Here is a 17,028-nt window from a genome sequence, read left to right as displayed (position 1 = left end):
ATGTGTTTCAGCACAAAGAAACGCTCCAAAACTAAAAGAAAGTGTAAATGTCTGATCTTCAAGACTTTTTCTCTTTTCCGTAGAGGTTTTGTTAATGTCTTAATATTGTATTCCGTTTGACTGGATCGTTCATGCTGAGAGTTTCTCCCTCAGCATCATCAGCATACGAATTGTTAAACAGTGTAAGCAAAGTTAATAGTCAAGTGCTGACCAAGGGCTTCAGTATTTCTGGGGCTTCTTCAGCAAACCAGAATGCTTAATTTTGCAGGAAAACACTAAGAAAGCTTATTTTCCACTGCACAAGTCTGTAAGCAGTCAAGCTGTCTGAATCTCGTCCAGTTCTCTGCTGTCCCGCAGCATGCGTCCTGCAGGCCTGGCTGGGTTCGGCTGGGTTTATTAAGAGAAGCCTGCTGCTGCACTTTGGTAATGGATTGTTTATCTGTATGGCTGCACTCGAGGGCAGTGCAGGCAGCCTGCCTTGCGCTTTAATGCGGTTTGCCATAATGAATGCATTTCCAAATTAGATGAGGCTTTTTTTCCCCCATTATTTTCATTTGCTCATCCCGTGGTATTGATTCAGTTGCGGTGCCCCCTGAACTTGACCTTGCTAGGTCTGGTCAATGTCAATATCTCGTCCTCCTTTGCCTTTCCTCGTCAGAGCGAGCTATCGATAGCTGCATTTAGCAACCGGGACTCTCAGGATCTAAAGATCCATACGCATTTTGGAGGTGTCGGAATAACACATCAGCCTGTGAGAATGAGAAATAGCGCAGCATTCTTGACTTAAAGTTAGCGTGAAATCAAACTGACTGACTTTTTTTTTTTTTTTTTTTAGAAGAAAAAAAGTGTGGAGGTCATTTCAAAACAATGTTGATTTGATATTATTGCCTAATATTGTTTTTTAAAAAGATTGAATGTGTTCATTTTGTATGATTAATTAGTTATTAAAAATTATATTTTAAAAAATGATTTGAAAATAAAAGTATTAATTAATTAATGTAATTTTAGAATGATCATCAGTTAGGGACTTTTCTCAGCAAATTATCATATATGCAATTAATTTGATTAATTAATCAGCCTGTCATGTAATTGATTTGATTAATCTTTTTAATTGATTGACAGCTCTAATTGTTTTTGTCTGCCCACATGGCCTTGATTACGCTAGAAAAAAAGCAATGTTGTTTCAGAGGTGGAAAAGGTTATTACAGTTTGATGGATGATTATGAAAAGCACAATAAGACCAGGTACATTTATTAAGAAATAAACAGGATGTCTGTACTTTTGAAGTAGGAAAAGACTCCTAGCCAGGTCAGGCTGGTTTTTAGAGTGGATTTGGGCACTTTTCAGCGGTTTAAGTATTTTTTTTTTCAGCAGGAATGTTGAATGACTCGGCAGAAATGCATTGACAGGCGACAGGCTTTAAAATCACAGCGTGGTTTCAGCCTTGTCTTTCACCATTATCTTTAGTCACTCTGTCAAATGACCAGCTCTGCGATTCAGCGTTCTCAAGGTTTTCCAGTTAAAACAGCAGGTGTACGCTCACCGTGTTTTACTAGCTTTGGGTTTCTTCTCTTTTTTTGCTGCAGCAGTGAAAATGAATAGGTTTTGTTCTTGAAATGGCTCTGCTTTGAGGATAATGCGAGCTGTGAGTATGATGACGCTCTCTTTCTATTGCTGTCTCTCTCCCTCACCGTTGGTTTTGATATGGATCGTGAGTGGACAGTGCTTGTCAGCTGGAGAGCTTGTGTCCCGCGCTCCCTCGGCCCTCTTATCTCCGTATCTGACACAGTTGTTTCTGCTCGTGATGAGAGGAAATAGCACAATGATAAAATACCAAATCACTTCAGCGGGGACTTCAGAGCCTCTACAAGCTTTCCATAGACAATTATTCCTCACTGAGCGCCTCTTCAAGGTGTAATCTAACATCTCCGTAGCAACTGAGCTGGAGATTTCCACTTTTGCCTCACGCTTTCGCACCGTACGTGTGTTTTAGTGCGTAGAGATAATACCAGTCACACTGAGGCTAAGCGCATACAGACTAGTGATGGGGCTTTTAGGAGCTTTTGGATGCACATTCTCATTCTTTATTCATCGATCTTATGGCTTCCTGTTTTAGACGTAATTATGCTGCAGATAAATACATGAATGTAACAGTGTAATTGTTATCACAAAGATTTTGAGTTGTAGATCACCTTGACTAGTGTCAGAAAAATGTTGAATTTGTGGGGCATTATTATATTTTTCATATTTAACCTGTGTGATATAAAATCACACAGTATCAAATACATAAATGAGGTCAATTGAAATTATATATATATATTACAAATATTATGACCATTCGCAGGTGAAGCAAATATCGTTGAAAACATATTAAGGTCACATATTTAGGTCTGGGTAGATTAGGGTTGCATCAAAAAACTTAAAAATGTTGCCTTTGGAGGATGCATTCCAACATAGGGGGCCGATCCTTATCCGCAGATAATGGCTTTATATAGTTTGATTGGTGAGCAAATGACATTAATTTTTGCGCCTAAATGGTCAAATACTCACAGAAATATGTCCAAATGCCTGGCTTGGAACATATTTGCTTAAACACAGTCAGTTATGTCTTAAGTGGACATAAACAAAATAAGTCACAGTATGTAACAGTATGTTGCATCCGTGCATTAGGTCTTAAAGTGACAGCAGCCCAATAAATCTGTTGTCGTCTGTTTCAATGTTAGTCAAAAAACAATACACAAAGAGAAAACTCACTCACTGCTCTTTAGTAGATTTATTAGGATTAATCTATCTTTAATTTATACAGTGAAGACTATGCAGTGGTTTTACATTTGATTACTTTGTTTTTCACAGGAATGCTATGTTTGTTTAACTCCAAGTTGTTGCTTGCCAATAAATAAAGAGTTGTCATTTCATGATACTTTCTCATCTCAATTTTTTTTATACTTAAAATACATTGTTGTTCTATTTGAAGCCTTCTATTTATCATGTAGTATTATTTATTTCATTGATCGGTATGGGCCAATACTGTAATCAGTAATTGGTGATCGGCCCCAAAAACCCTGATTGGAGCACCCTTAGAAGCTGCATAGATGTAGAAGGCAGCATAGATGTATCCTTTGATATCCCACAATCCTGTGTTTTCCATTCTGTGACTGTTGAGCTAAAAACTAAAAATGGCGCCTGAAGTTTGTGTGTAAATGTATGTTTTTGACCAGTGTTTTCCACTTCTGATGTAATTTCTAGCAATAAATTTAATATTTGCTTAAAGCTCCCTCTATTTTGTTGTAGATCATTAAACCGTTACAATGCTTCAGAAGTGAGGTACCTTCATGCACAAACACTGCCTACAAAGCCATCCCCTGATAAGGCAGTGAGGCAACAAGTCAGCTGCCTATGTTTTTCAAACACAGCCTACACTGTAAAAAATGACCGTGATTTTAACCGTAAAAGACTGTAAAAATGCTGCGGTGAAAAACTGTCAATTGGTTTACAGAAAGTTTCCGTACTATATACGGTGAATAACTGTAAGAGATGTAATGATACATTTAATGTAATTTTACGGTAAAATACCGTTAAATTCACAGTTTTTGGAAGTGAAAAATAACAATTCATTGTAAAATTTACAGTGAAAAACCGTAAATTGACATTCCCACAATTCCCTGCGTGACACTTCACATTTGATATATTTTCGTTGAAATAACTCTGTTTCTTCTTAGTTTTTCTCATTTTTTTCTTATCAGTTATGTATATTAGGGTTTTATGTTACATCTAATGTTGTTAAATTAATGTTTATTGCATTTTTAAAATGTCATGCATGTTACCATGATGGTGTTTAGTGTGTGTGTGAATGACACTGTGTGCACCTTCTATATGTTAGTGTTGTCCTTCTCAGCTTGTGGAAAATCTGCTTGTGATGAACTTTGATTCATCATGTGACTCTTATCACGACTGTGTTTGGTGACTGTCAGTGTATTATAAAGGTACAAAACAGATATTAGTACTTCATTAGGTTGGTAAATGAACATTATATCAGTTAATGAAATACGTTATTTTACCATAAATTTAACAGATTTTTTTTATGTTGTTACTGTATTTTTTACGGTAAAGTTCTGGCAACCACAGCTGCCGTTTTTTTACCGTAAATTTTACTGGGATTATTTTTACAGTGTAGATGGCATGCAAAAAATCAGTTCTCATAATCAACATGTTGGATGCAGGAGAAATGAGCAGGAATAAAGAACAGAAAGGCTTGTGGTTTGCTCCCAGTCAGCAGTGGTGAAAATTTACTAACAGTGGTCAGAGTATGGACAAACCGCAAACTGGTAACTATAAGGCTATTCTGTCTGGTCCGAGACAACAGAAGGTCTATTGTGGTACAATGTGATGGTTATGGGAGGAATGGACGTTTGGGGCTGCAGCCGCAGATCAATCAGAGTGCCTATGATGACCCCTGTCCACACCCCACTGTGGGATGACGTCAAGCCGGTGGAGGGAGTGCAATGTTCTGCTGGGAAACCCTGGGTCCGGCCATTCACGTAAATTTGACATATTCCACCTACCTAAAAATGGTTGCAGACCAGGTTCACCCCTTTATGACAATGGTGAAGAGTTCATGGTGTTGCCCTGGCCTCCAAATTCCCCAGAACTCAATCAAATTGAACATCTGTGGGATGTGCTGGACCAACGAGTTTGATACATGGCAGCTCCACCACACAACATACAGGACTTGAAGGATCTGCTGCTAACGTCTTGGTGCCAGATACCACAGGACACAGGACCAGCAACATATTAGGCAGGTAGTCATCATATATATATATATATATATATATATAATATATATATTAGGGCTGGGCAAGTTAACGCGTTTTTATCGCGTTAACGCATTAATTAATTAACGCCGACAATTAGTTTATCGCGCGTTAACGTACTTTTTATTTTGAAAGTCCGTTGCTCACTGCGTTTGAATACACATAGATAGACTACAACCTATTTTTTACAGTCTATGACTACAACCGAATACAACACAAACCATGGGTCACAGGAGGGGTGGGATGTTTATCAGTAGGCTACTGGCTGCTTGGGATGAGCGTCATCACGCGTCTCAACCAATGAAAGCATATAGAGCTACAGCGCGAAAAAGAAAATATCTGGTGCGGACAGAAAAATGGAAAAAGGTACCCACTGCTTATCACTCAATAAAAGAATCACATTGCTAAGTGTTTTTGAATGTTTTGATTTCGTTTGGTTTAATAATTAACATTACCTTTGCGAGTCTGACTCTCACTGCGCTCGTGAATTAGCAGAACTTGACGGGCACATTCAAATGCTTAACGAACTCTTCATGTGACCAACAATTCTGTACATGTTTATTAAAGCATACTGTGTGGAGATACACAAATGAGCCCAAAATATGAATGCAACACATTTATATCTTAAACGGTTTCCTCTCATGTCATCTAAAGAAAACGCTTAATGCACTTAGACTGATATTAAAGATACCAAATTCTATTTACAAATAAAGCACATGCAGAAAAACGGATGACACCAAAATATAAACTTTCAGTATCACTTAAAATGTAACCATTTTATACATTTTCTTCATAACGGTTTTATAAAGGTAGTGTGGTTGTCATTTGTTAAAATAAATATAAAAATACAGTGTGTTTGTGTCCGTCTGTCTGCTGAATTTGACCCATAATCTCTGATTCTCCTCATCTGTGATCATGGAAAAGGGGAATTACAATGACAACAGTTTGTAGGCCTACTCAATATGCTCGGTTAAGCATCATTTAAACGTTTCCAACAAATAAATGAATCGACTTTTCTCAGTGTGTTAATTACATAGATTTATTTGGATATTCATACGATGATATTCATACGATGGCTGAAGCAGCAGTGCGCGTCCAGCGTGCGACACGGTAAACAGATCAACACTGTAAATGAAATCCTACAAAACTTCAGTGAAAAAAGAAATAAAATGATCATGCGATGCGATAAAATAGCTTCTATTCCATGCAAACGATACCATTAAAAATGTTAACGTTCCACTTAATGGCAGAAACAAAACAAAAGGTAAGCAAGAATCCGTATTAATTTCAGTACGAGTAATAGAGGGCGATCCTGTCAAAATGGCGGCGCCCCGGCATGCAACGAGGTGTGACGTCGGTTCGTATTCTCTATTGCACTTTTGTTCATACAGCAGTACTTTGAAAGAATAAAATTATGCAATACACTACTTTTGATTTCATTATTGAATTTTGCGCATGCTGCGATTAATCGCGATTAAAATATTTAATCGTTGCCCAGCACTAATATATATATATATATATATATATATATATATATATATATATATATATATATATATATATATATATATATATATATATATATATATATATATATATATATATATATATATATATATATATATATATATATATATATATATATATATATATATATATATATATATATATATATATATATATATATATATATATATATATATATATATATATATATATATATATATATATATATATATATAAAATACAGTAAACTAATAGTATCCCATGAAATCCATTCATGAGTTATTTGCTTTTCTGTGTTGGTGTATTTCCTGTTGAATGAGGAAAGTGGCAGGACATTAATCATTAATAGAAATGGATTAAAAGCCACAAAACTCATTTTTGATTTCATAGAGTCTTTTAAAAGCAGTCTATGGTGGGCAGCTCGCTAGGTTTTGGAGCAGAGCTACAGAGAGAGAAAAAAAAGAGAGAGACAGCGGGTAAGCGAGGCGTCATTAGCGCAGAATGAAGCGGCTTAAATTTTGATGATATAAATGAGGAGAAAAGATGAGCATGGATTATTGAACACATCATCATGAAAACTTAAACCAGTCAAAGATGTTAAAAGAAACTAATTAAAACAAATGTTTCAACCTCCATCTTCACGGGCATAACTTATTCAGAGGCCTGCGTGAAGAGAACGATCTGGCCCTGTCATTATCCCAGCTAAAGTAAATTATTTAATGACATTTGGACTCTGAAAACATGAGGAGCAGATTATGGATTGAAGGACACCGGATGGGAAGGATAGTCAATGGGAGATGTGACTTACAGTTTGAAATGTAAGAAATTATAGATTATTACAGGTGAATTGTTTTGATAGATCAATACATACAGTATTTTGTGCTTTAGAGCAGTTGACATATTAATGACTGCATTTTAAAGTCTCAAATACAACATGAAGTTGTGTATTCTGTGCATTTATCTGTGTAAATTCAGTAGTTATACAGTAACTCTATTTTGATTCTAATTGAATCTTGGTCTTTAAATATATATGTTTTTTAATCAATTCACCTGATATTATTTACTACAGTTTGGCACAGAACCTTTTCTTTTTACTTTGGAAAAGTATTATTTATGCCCACATTTATGATGAATATGCCTGAAATGCACAAATGTTGCTTTTTATGGCCATATGACCATTTGGTTTCTGAAACAGTACACAGCTTGATTGTCTGGACTTTTCTGAAAAGAAAATATAGATTTTTGGGCTCTTGTAAGTGTAATTAAATCCTCCTAATGTAGACTTTGATGAAGGGTTTGGATTCAGTGAAACGTCAAACTCTAATTTTCATTTGCCCTGATTTCTTAGTATTGTGGAAAATGCTGTATTGTTTATAATCTTGTGAATATCACCTTGGTTCTTTTGCGATGAAGAGTTTCTCTCTCAAATGCAGTCTTGGGTTTCCGCCTTCCTCTTTGAGAAGCGTTTACTGTGTTCAAAGACGACTGAACAATGAAACAAGAAGAGTCTGTAATTTTCTGAATAAGCTAATGACATGCTGTGGTCTGTTTGGTCTCATCATTTCATTAACTGGAAGCACTTTTACATGCAACTACACAAGTGCACAAGATGTGGGGTTGCGTGTGCATGATGGGCCGTTCAGTCCTGATCGTAGAGCACCTTGAGGTTTATCAATTACAGCGTGACGTGTCTCACTACTGTCTAATGAGTGCAGACGTTGAAGCCAACGAACCGTGTGAAGCATGGGAGAAATCTGACATTGTTCTGTTTAAATCAGTGCAAGTAGAAATGTAAGTCACCATGAAATAAGATATGACCCCATGTAATTTCCTGTTCTTATTGTGCATGATTTATTCAAAAGAAAATGTTTTTATCAAAAATGTTATCAAAATGTAAGAGTGTCCGCACTATTAGTTGCAAGTGTGGGTCAAGACATAACCAACCTATCTGCATAGTTTGCTTTGGTAACAAGGTAGGCATACCCACAAATGTGCCGAGGCTTTCAAAACGGAAATGCAGGAAAAATGGAGGTGCATCATCTGTCGAGTCGCAGTGCAGGACTCCGATTTAGACTCGTGTATATTGTAAGACAATTTAAAATCCAATTTCAGCAGCCAGAGCATTTAGACTGAGATCTGTAAAAACCTGTTTGGAATCGCATTTCAAACCCCCCCCAAAAAAAAGAAAGAAAAAAAAGAGAAAAAATTAATGTATAAAATCTGTATAAAATCTGGATATGCAAAAAAATAAGTCTAAGTCTGAAAACACCCTTAATATAAAATTATTATTTTTTTATATTTAATATAATGTTATAATATTATGTTTAGGAAGGTCATATCCTACAATTTTTTGATCATTTTATTTATTTATATATCAATTTATTTTTCACTTTTAATGATAGCCAAGGTTTCTTGAACTAACTATAAGTCTGAAAAAACCCTTAATATGATATTTTATAATAGTACCTTAATAACTTTTTCAACTAGAAATGCATCTGAGTAAAATGGGCTGTAAGCTGTATGTTTAAATGATCTATATCCTAATTTTTAATGATAGTCAAGGTTTCTGGGACACCAAATTTAGTCTTAATATAGTTTTATGTGAATATTTTCCCCCTTCTCTCTTACCCTAGAAGTAAGCATGCTTGTTTTGCTACTGTAAAGGTAAGGATTATATATGCAAATTACTTTCTATGACTATTATGATTGGCTGACCTGTTCACATGTGAATTGAGCTAGTTAAAAATTAGACATTGCCTGTGCCATAAAAAAAGTTATTTATGTTCTAGACCTGTGAATTATTTGCTCTTATGATTCTAAGAATTAGACCTGTTTTCTTGACTGATATTCCTATCTCCCAGAAAACACATTCACGGTCCTGGTTAGACCCTGGAGTCCTCGTCTCTCAACAAATCGCCACAGGCTTAGTGTGGGCAGTTAGCATGTGAGTTAGCATTTGTTAGCACGTGAGTTTCACCAGATTATACATGCCGTTCGCGCTTTGACGTTGTCCGTGGCTTCCGACCGCGAGAGCATTGACAGCTTGATGAATTAGGCCTGACACTTGCCAAAATAGCCGTCCTGTCTGCCAGCTGCCAGTTGAGCATCTACACTCCGTTAATTGAATTGGCAATTTGTGTAACAGTACCTGCCCCTGAGCCTTTGGTGAAGCCAGAGACTGCCATTTAGCTCCAATAATCCAGGACTAGGGAATAAGAGGTCTAAGCTTCACAAGAAATTATTGCAGATTTAAAATGACAGTCTGATGCCTTGCTGCCAATTTCCCATTCAATGAGAAATAAATTAACAATAGCAATAATGTTGACTTATAAAAGTGAAAGTTAAATTGACTTTCTAATAGCACAAGCGATTTGAAATTGCCACTGTGGCAAGTAACAAATTGCATTTATTGCAGTCTTGCACCAAATGCTGTTTGTGGTATGGTGGGTATTGAAGACTAGCATTACATATTGAAAGTGTCAAATGGAAAGCAATATTGTCTCATAATAAAATGCCATTAGTCTGTATCAGACGGGGTCTGTCCATTTGCATGTTCGTGAAATGCCGTCAAGGACTTTGGAATATTGCGTCTTTGGGGTTGTGATACTCCGAATGGGAAACATCATCCTGTATGTCTTTGACAGTAAACCAGTACTCATTCAATAGGCAGATCCAGCATATTTTACAGTGCCTTTACTGTATTGTGCGGGACTTATTAGGTCAGGCGTGATGTATTTGCTCGCGTTTCCTCTGTAATATATTTGTATGTGCTCAATCTGGCGTGGCAGGGAGCTAAACTAGAGGAGATGTATTATGGAGAATCATTGCAGGACAGACATTGTGTTGCCTCTGTGCTCCCTCAAGCTCTTTATTCATATATCATTTGCGTCATGAGCAAAATTAAGCAGATTAATAGAGCATAATTCCTGAGATCAATATGCAATTATATTCATCTCTCCGGCTGTTCGGGCAGCCGTGCAGAGGCATGGCGACACAGTCGCATAGTCTTGTCGTTGGACAGTATTGAGTGTACCAGTAAACCGGGGGAAGAAAATTGTTTAAGATGTTTACATTTGCTGTTTTCACTTTTTATCGTATGCACTTCCTGCTTTTTACTGTCTAGAAACTTCCTAAAATCACCATTTCATGAATCTGTCTGCATTGCTGTTCATGTCAAAGTAGCTCATGCTTGGTATGATAGGTGGGGGTGTAACGACATCGTTATATCGAGATATCGCAATATAAAAATTAGGGCTGCACAACGATTAATCGTGATTAATCATTTGCAAAATAAAAGTCTGTTTTTAAGTAATATGTGTTTGTTCTGTGTATAATAATTATAAATACACACACATACATGTATACATTTAAGAAATATATACATGTATAAATAAATATATATATTTTATATTATATTTAAATGTAAATATTTTATTTATAAATATAACATTTTTCTTAAATATATACATGTATGTATGTGTATTAATATATACATAATTATTATACACAGAACAAACACATATATTACATAAACAGACTTTTATTTTGCAAACGATCAATCACGATTAATCGCGATTAATCGTTGTGCAGCCCTAATGAAAATGCAACGTATGTATCGTTGATGTAAATGATATGATTTGCAATATAGAGATAGTTTTATCCAAGACTCAGCTTACTGTATTTATAAGGTATAATTCACCCAAAATTGTAAATTCAGGCATCATGTACTCACCCTCATGTCCTTTCAAACCAAGATTTTTATTCAACTTCCAAACACAAATGAAGATATTTGTTTATGAAACCTGAGAGATTTCTGTCCCTCCATTTTAAAGTCCATTGCTCTACACCTTAAAAGAACCAAAAAATGTCATTAAGAGGCATTGTAAGAAATTAATGTGGTCTAATCCAAATCCAAGTCTTCTGAAGAGACATGATGGCTTGTGATTTCAGTGATTTTGCTACATTAAACTACTATAATGTTGAATATAATGTATAATAATGCAATGGGGGAATATTTGTGAGTCCTGATAATAATAAAATAATATTATTATTATTTTAATATAAGGTAATAATAAAAAAAAATTGTAAAAAAATAAATAAATTTGGCTTCAAATACCACAATAGTATCATATTGTGAGTTCAGTATCGCCATTTGTATGGAATCGTGACATGAGAGTATCGTTACACCCCTAATGAAAAGGTGTGTTGAAACTGTGATGTTTCATTTGAGAGGGTCTTCAAATGTGACAGATTAGGCTTTAAGACTCTATTCATTTGGTTGTACTTGTTTCTATAAGCTAATCTCTGGTTCAACATGTTCACATTTTTCATTATGAAATATTAACCATAGACTTAATAGTTTGCAAAGCTCCTCAAGGTCAAGGAATTTAGAGGACATGTGGCTGATTTCCATGCGGTGGTCTTAAGTGAGGATCCTTGTGTGATGAGAGCTATTGTCTGGAGATGTCGCCTTTAAGTACAGAGAGGAGGGTAATTTGAGGCTGGTCAAGTGACCTCTTAACTTTGGTGTTTTCTTCGTCGACTTGTACTGGTGGCGGTTGTGATCTCTGCTGGAGCACATTAAATGTTGTTTTCACACTGGGTTCAGTTCTGTTCTATTTTATTTATTTATTTATTTATTTTACATTGCCACTACTATATTATTATTATATTATATTATATTATATTATATTATATTATATTATATTATATTATATTATATTATATTATATTCTTTCTTTCTTTCTTATCTTATCTTATCTTATCTTATCTTATCTTATCTTATCTTATCTTATCTTATCTTTCTTTCTTTCTTTCTTTCTATCTAATCTATCTTTCTTTCTTTCTTTCTTTCTTTCTTTTTTTCTTTCTTTCACACATTATATGCTGTTTTCTATTCAGGTCTTTTTTCAAAATTGTATTTATTTTTTTATGTTATGGCTTAAAGGGTTAGTTCACCCAAAAATGAAAATTCTGTCATTAATTACTCACCTTCACGTCGTTCCAAAACCGTAAGACACCAAAAAAGCAAAATAACGACTTTATTCAACAATATGGGCAATTTTAAAACACTGCTTCATGAAGCGTTGTAGCTTTATGAGTCTTTTGTTTTGAATCTGTGGTTCAGAGTCGTTATTTCGTTTTTTTGGCGCACAGAAAGTATTCCCATTGCTTCATAACTTTAGGTTGAACCACTGTAGTCACATGAACTGTTTTAAATATGTCTTTAGTAGCTTTCTGGGCGTTTGAAAGTGTAAATTAATTTGCCGTCAATGGAGGCCTCACTGAGCCATCAGATTTCATCAAAAATATCTAAATTTGTGTTTCGAAGATGAATGAAGGTCTTACAGGTGTAGAACGACATGAATGTGAGTAATTGATGACAGAATTTTAATTTTTGGGTGAACTAACCCTTTAATGTGAGGAATATTCCACATACTGTATGTTATTGCCATATGGAGTTTTAGTGGGGGTAAATTTTTGTTTATAATCAGATTTAAACCATGTACTACATTGACATTTAGGCTAATTCTGTTTACTTATCGATTTCCAGATTTATTCACATTTGGTTTTTGAAAAGTGTCAGTTTTGGACCTGTTTGTGTTGCCAAATCTTTTTGAACTAACTGAACAAAACTCTGACATCAGACAGACTTGTTTATATCAAAAGTCCTAGTGTTTTATTAAGCACATGTGTGTGTGTGTTGTGTGCCAGGTTGCATTGATTGTGTGTGCATGAATGCAGTGTGTTTGATGTGCAGGTATGTGTGTGTGTGCATGTTTTCCGTGCGATCCTCAGGGCGTAAGAGCTCCCTCTGCTGTGCGCTGCGAGCCTCCATGTCCGTGTCCCACCGGATTGTTGCTCGGGATTGTTTGCGTTTCCACCCACAGTGGCGGCTACTGACCCTGACGCTCCAGGGACAGCACTGAGAGCCCGGCTCTCTCTCCTCCCGCTGCTCTTCCCGCTCGTGTTGTGGCAGGAATGTTCCTCCGGGGCGGACACAGGGCTTAGTGCTGAAAGCATTACCGGAGGGGAGAAGTGTGTTTACCCAGCTTGAGGCTCTCTGAAGGACAGAGGCCTCTCATTTGGGTCTCGGGCCCTCTCGTGCACGCTCAGTCGGGGCACAACGTCCTCCTGTCCCCATTACGCCCTCCCTGAACGACAGTGTGTTGTTTGCTGCTGGTCCTTGAGAATCCTTAATGGCCGTTCAGCGCTTTATTACATCATTAATTGCACTTAATTCAGCAACATTACCCGAACGCCTGGCTAGGCTTGGAAAATTAAGTACAGAGTACTTTGTTATAAAATTCTCTATAATGAGCTCTGGTGGGACAAGGTCTGTTAAGTTTGAAATCACCCCAGGCCATTTTTTAGCAGAGCCTGAGCCGACTTTAAAGTTGGAAACTTGGAAAAAATGCCCTGAGGGCGCTGTTCTCTGGGTGCTTTGCAGCTCAATGGATGTGGCGATATTAGTCCTGCTATAAACAGCGGGCTTTGTAGCACCGAGCCTTGCTGAATATGCAGAGAGGATCCGTTCTGAGGCTTTGATTTGCATCTGTGTATTTACAGTACCGGGGGCTTAGTATTATTGGGGCAGAAGTGTTTGTTTAACAGTTTACCGTATCTGTTTAAAATCGCACAGCCAGATTCCAATTCCAAGTTCGTTTGGATTTAAAGCGGAAACGTGCGTGCGCATGCTGACACGAGTGCGCTCACGCTGTGTGCTTCTCTCCGCAGCTATCGGGTCCCAGCGGAGGCGGAGCCCCAGTGCTGTTGCCTCGGAGATCTTTGAGCCTCACCTTGGCAGCCACATTCTGCAGGTAAGATGAAATTTGTACTATTAAAACTGCCTTTGTTCTTCCAAAACACCCTGATGTTCTTAGTTTGGGATGAGCTTGAGATTAACATAATATGCATATTTGATATGCAAATTATGTAATCCACAAAAGTTGAAATGTAATCATAAATATGTCTCTTACTCTTTTATTTAGAAAAGCCCCCCTCTTTACGAACAGATTTTTTTTTGGAAAAAACACTATTTTCTTAAAGCTTGTGGTATATTTTCCTTTTTCCTAACACATTTTACGTTGTCTTCAAGTCATGTTGTAATGATCATATTTATGAGATAATAAAATATTATAATTACATTAATGTTTGTAGATTTTCTGACTTCTGCTCTGAAAGATTGTTTTTTTTAAAGAATCATGGCCAAAGCTAATTGTTATTCATCAAAATTACTTTGCAGTCGAATAAGTGTTAATGATGACTGTTCAAATTACTTTATATGCCATTTGTGCAACGCTTAAAAAAGAATAACTATAGTAACTGCCGGAATACACCAATTCCAGTTGGAAATCTTTTGCACTTGATTGTTTACTAGCACTCAGAAAACTTCCTGTCTTTGTTGGAAGTGAACAAAATATGAAATTGCTTCTGAATAAATTAGCAGGCATTCTACAATGACCTGGATGAAGGAAATCCCTCACAGATGTACTAATGTGTGTGTTTAGAGATTACAGGTCTGTTGTCTTAAGACATATGTGGTGTCTCTGAGCTGGTTAGCATGTGTGTAAATGAAGGATGACACTTCCTCAGTGTACTGGTGTTTCAGGAAAGATCGGGGAGGGGGGCAATTTCTTCTTTCACCTTGGAGAGTAGAAAAAAATCGTTTTTTATCCATGCTTAGCTACAGCGCTGATGTCCTTTCAAACTCGTTTTAATGACACAGAACGAAAAGCACATTTTACACCAGTCACCTGTGTCCAAAAAAGCGGATTAGGAATATTTATATAGCGGCTCGCCGGTCCCCGGACTGCCAGTGCTATTCCCTTACGACAGGTTAAGTGTGTGACAGCAAAGCGGAAATTTATAATTAACACCAATACCAGGCTGGAAGTCTGTCGAGGCGTGGCCTTTTCAAGGAAGGACTTGTTCCTGGCAAATTGTCCCCATTAATCTTCAGCTTAATTGATTGTGAAAAGTTTTAGGATGACATTTTAAAAAAAGCATGCTCGGCTGGTGATTGATCTGAAGAAAATGAACTAATAATGGATGCAAGGCAGTCATTAGTTGTTGAGCGCCGAGGCTAATTTTAGACAGCTTAAACCATGTTTGATAGCGTTTAATAAAGAGGATGTGGGGGAAGAGCTGCTGACCGGCCTTCACCTGTAAACGGACGCTACGCATCGATACTTGCGCATATATGCACTTTTACAGAGAGATTTGGTTCTTTTTGACTGTTTGTTTGAATGCTATGCCAGTGTTGTTGAATTCTTCATTCAGATTTGTTGATATTGGTTTCTCATTGGTTCATTTTGAAGTATGAAATATTTCCAGGTTTGTTGATACCATTGCGGTTTCATATCACCTGACTCTTTATGAACAGTAACAGAGTTTTATGCAAAATGTCTTGAGATAAACACATTAAGGATACTTGTACATGTGTGATAGAAAAGGAATGTCAGACATTTTCGTATTTTTTTTTTATTATTTTTTACTTTTGTAAAGTTATGTCAAATAAATTCCTTCTCCATAGATGTGTGCTTTGAAGCAAACATAAAAGCAACTTGACATTTAAATCAAACCCACAATAGAAATCTTCATGGGGAAGTTTTTCACCCTCATGCAAAACTCCCAATTGTGCAGATTTCTTTTAAAAATGACTGGATTTGACCGTGAATTTTCACAGAGTAATGGTAAATATGAACACACCGTTATGCTACAACCAAGGCCACAAAGGTGGGAAAAAAAATATATTAACTTGATTTTCACAATCCAGTCAAAATCTGACCTAACTATATTTATTAATCTTTTACATTTCCTAATAGAAATCAATATTGCAGCAGCAGTCTTTGTCAACTATTATACAACCATATAAACAAATCAAGTCCCGCCTTACCTCAGTTTTAACTGAATATTGTTTCATTGCATCAATGCATCACATTGTGGAAGTTAAATGTGCTGTATGTTGTTGTTTTAATGCTTCTTAGCTGGATGAAGCAAAAATGTAATGGTTCTTAAAATGTATGACAGCTTTACAACAATAATTGGCGATTGGTGATGTGTGGTTTGTATTTGTGTTTGGATTTTTTATGCTGTTATGTGACACAGTGACCAGATTTCAGCAGAGAAAACACTCCATGCTGTTTTGTTTATGCACAAATAAGCTGAACACATTGAGCACCCAGTTTTGTCAACTCAGATAATCAATTAGCTGCTTTAATATGCAGGTCTGTTTGAAGGCAGCTGTTGTGACGCTCTGCTTTCTCACTTCTATTTAATGTCATGGCACAATAATATCAATATTGTCTTTTTCTGTCCCAGCTTGCACACAAAAACAGTATATTTTTAGAAAAGGCCCATTTCTGGTGGCAGGCAGGTGAAGGTAAATATCACAACAGAGGATATTTACTTTACAAGGTTTCTCGCAACAAAAACAAGTTATTTTTGTTACTGTACCTTTAAGAGTTTTCCTTTCTTTTAACACCCTAGTCTTCCTCCAGTAGCGTCTCTATTTGCCCTAAGGGTGTTACGGTCCCAGTGGTGTCAGCACGGGCTGTGCCGGCGCTCTGGGCCACAGAAATGACCGTTATGTCCACTCCCACAGTGCATTGTCATTTGCGTGGGCAGCGGGTCGGATTGATTCCGACAGCAGCGCTAGGTCATTAGCAGAGAGCTCAGAAGTCTTCTGTCAAAGCGCGCCACGCTTCCG

At 36.6% G+C, this 17,028-nt stretch overlaps 1 protein-coding gene across 1 annotated transcript in view; it reads left to right on the top strand.

Moving 5' to 3' along the window:
* The window catches only part of LOC137006704 (neuronal PAS domain-containing protein 3), a 352,288-nt gene that overhangs the window by 163,741 nt on the left and 171,519 nt on the right, over positions 1-17,028 (top strand). Inside the window, exon 4 of the mRNA XM_067367687.1 lies at positions 14,055-14,137. Within this exon, the coding sequence (XP_067223788.1) occupies positions 14,055-14,137 (83 nt within the window). The remainder of the gene's footprint in view (positions 1-14,054; positions 14,138-17,028) is intronic.

Source organism: Chanodichthys erythropterus, chromosome 18 (genome assembly GCF_024489055.1).
Source record: "Chanodichthys erythropterus isolate Z2021 chromosome 18, ASM2448905v1, whole genome shotgun sequence".
In the NCBI taxonomy this organism is placed as follows: Eukaryota; Metazoa; Chordata; class Actinopteri; order Cypriniformes; family Xenocyprididae; genus Chanodichthys; species Chanodichthys erythropterus.
Note: the sequence above shows the minus strand (reverse complement) of the source record. Positions and strands in the feature narration are given on the sequence as shown.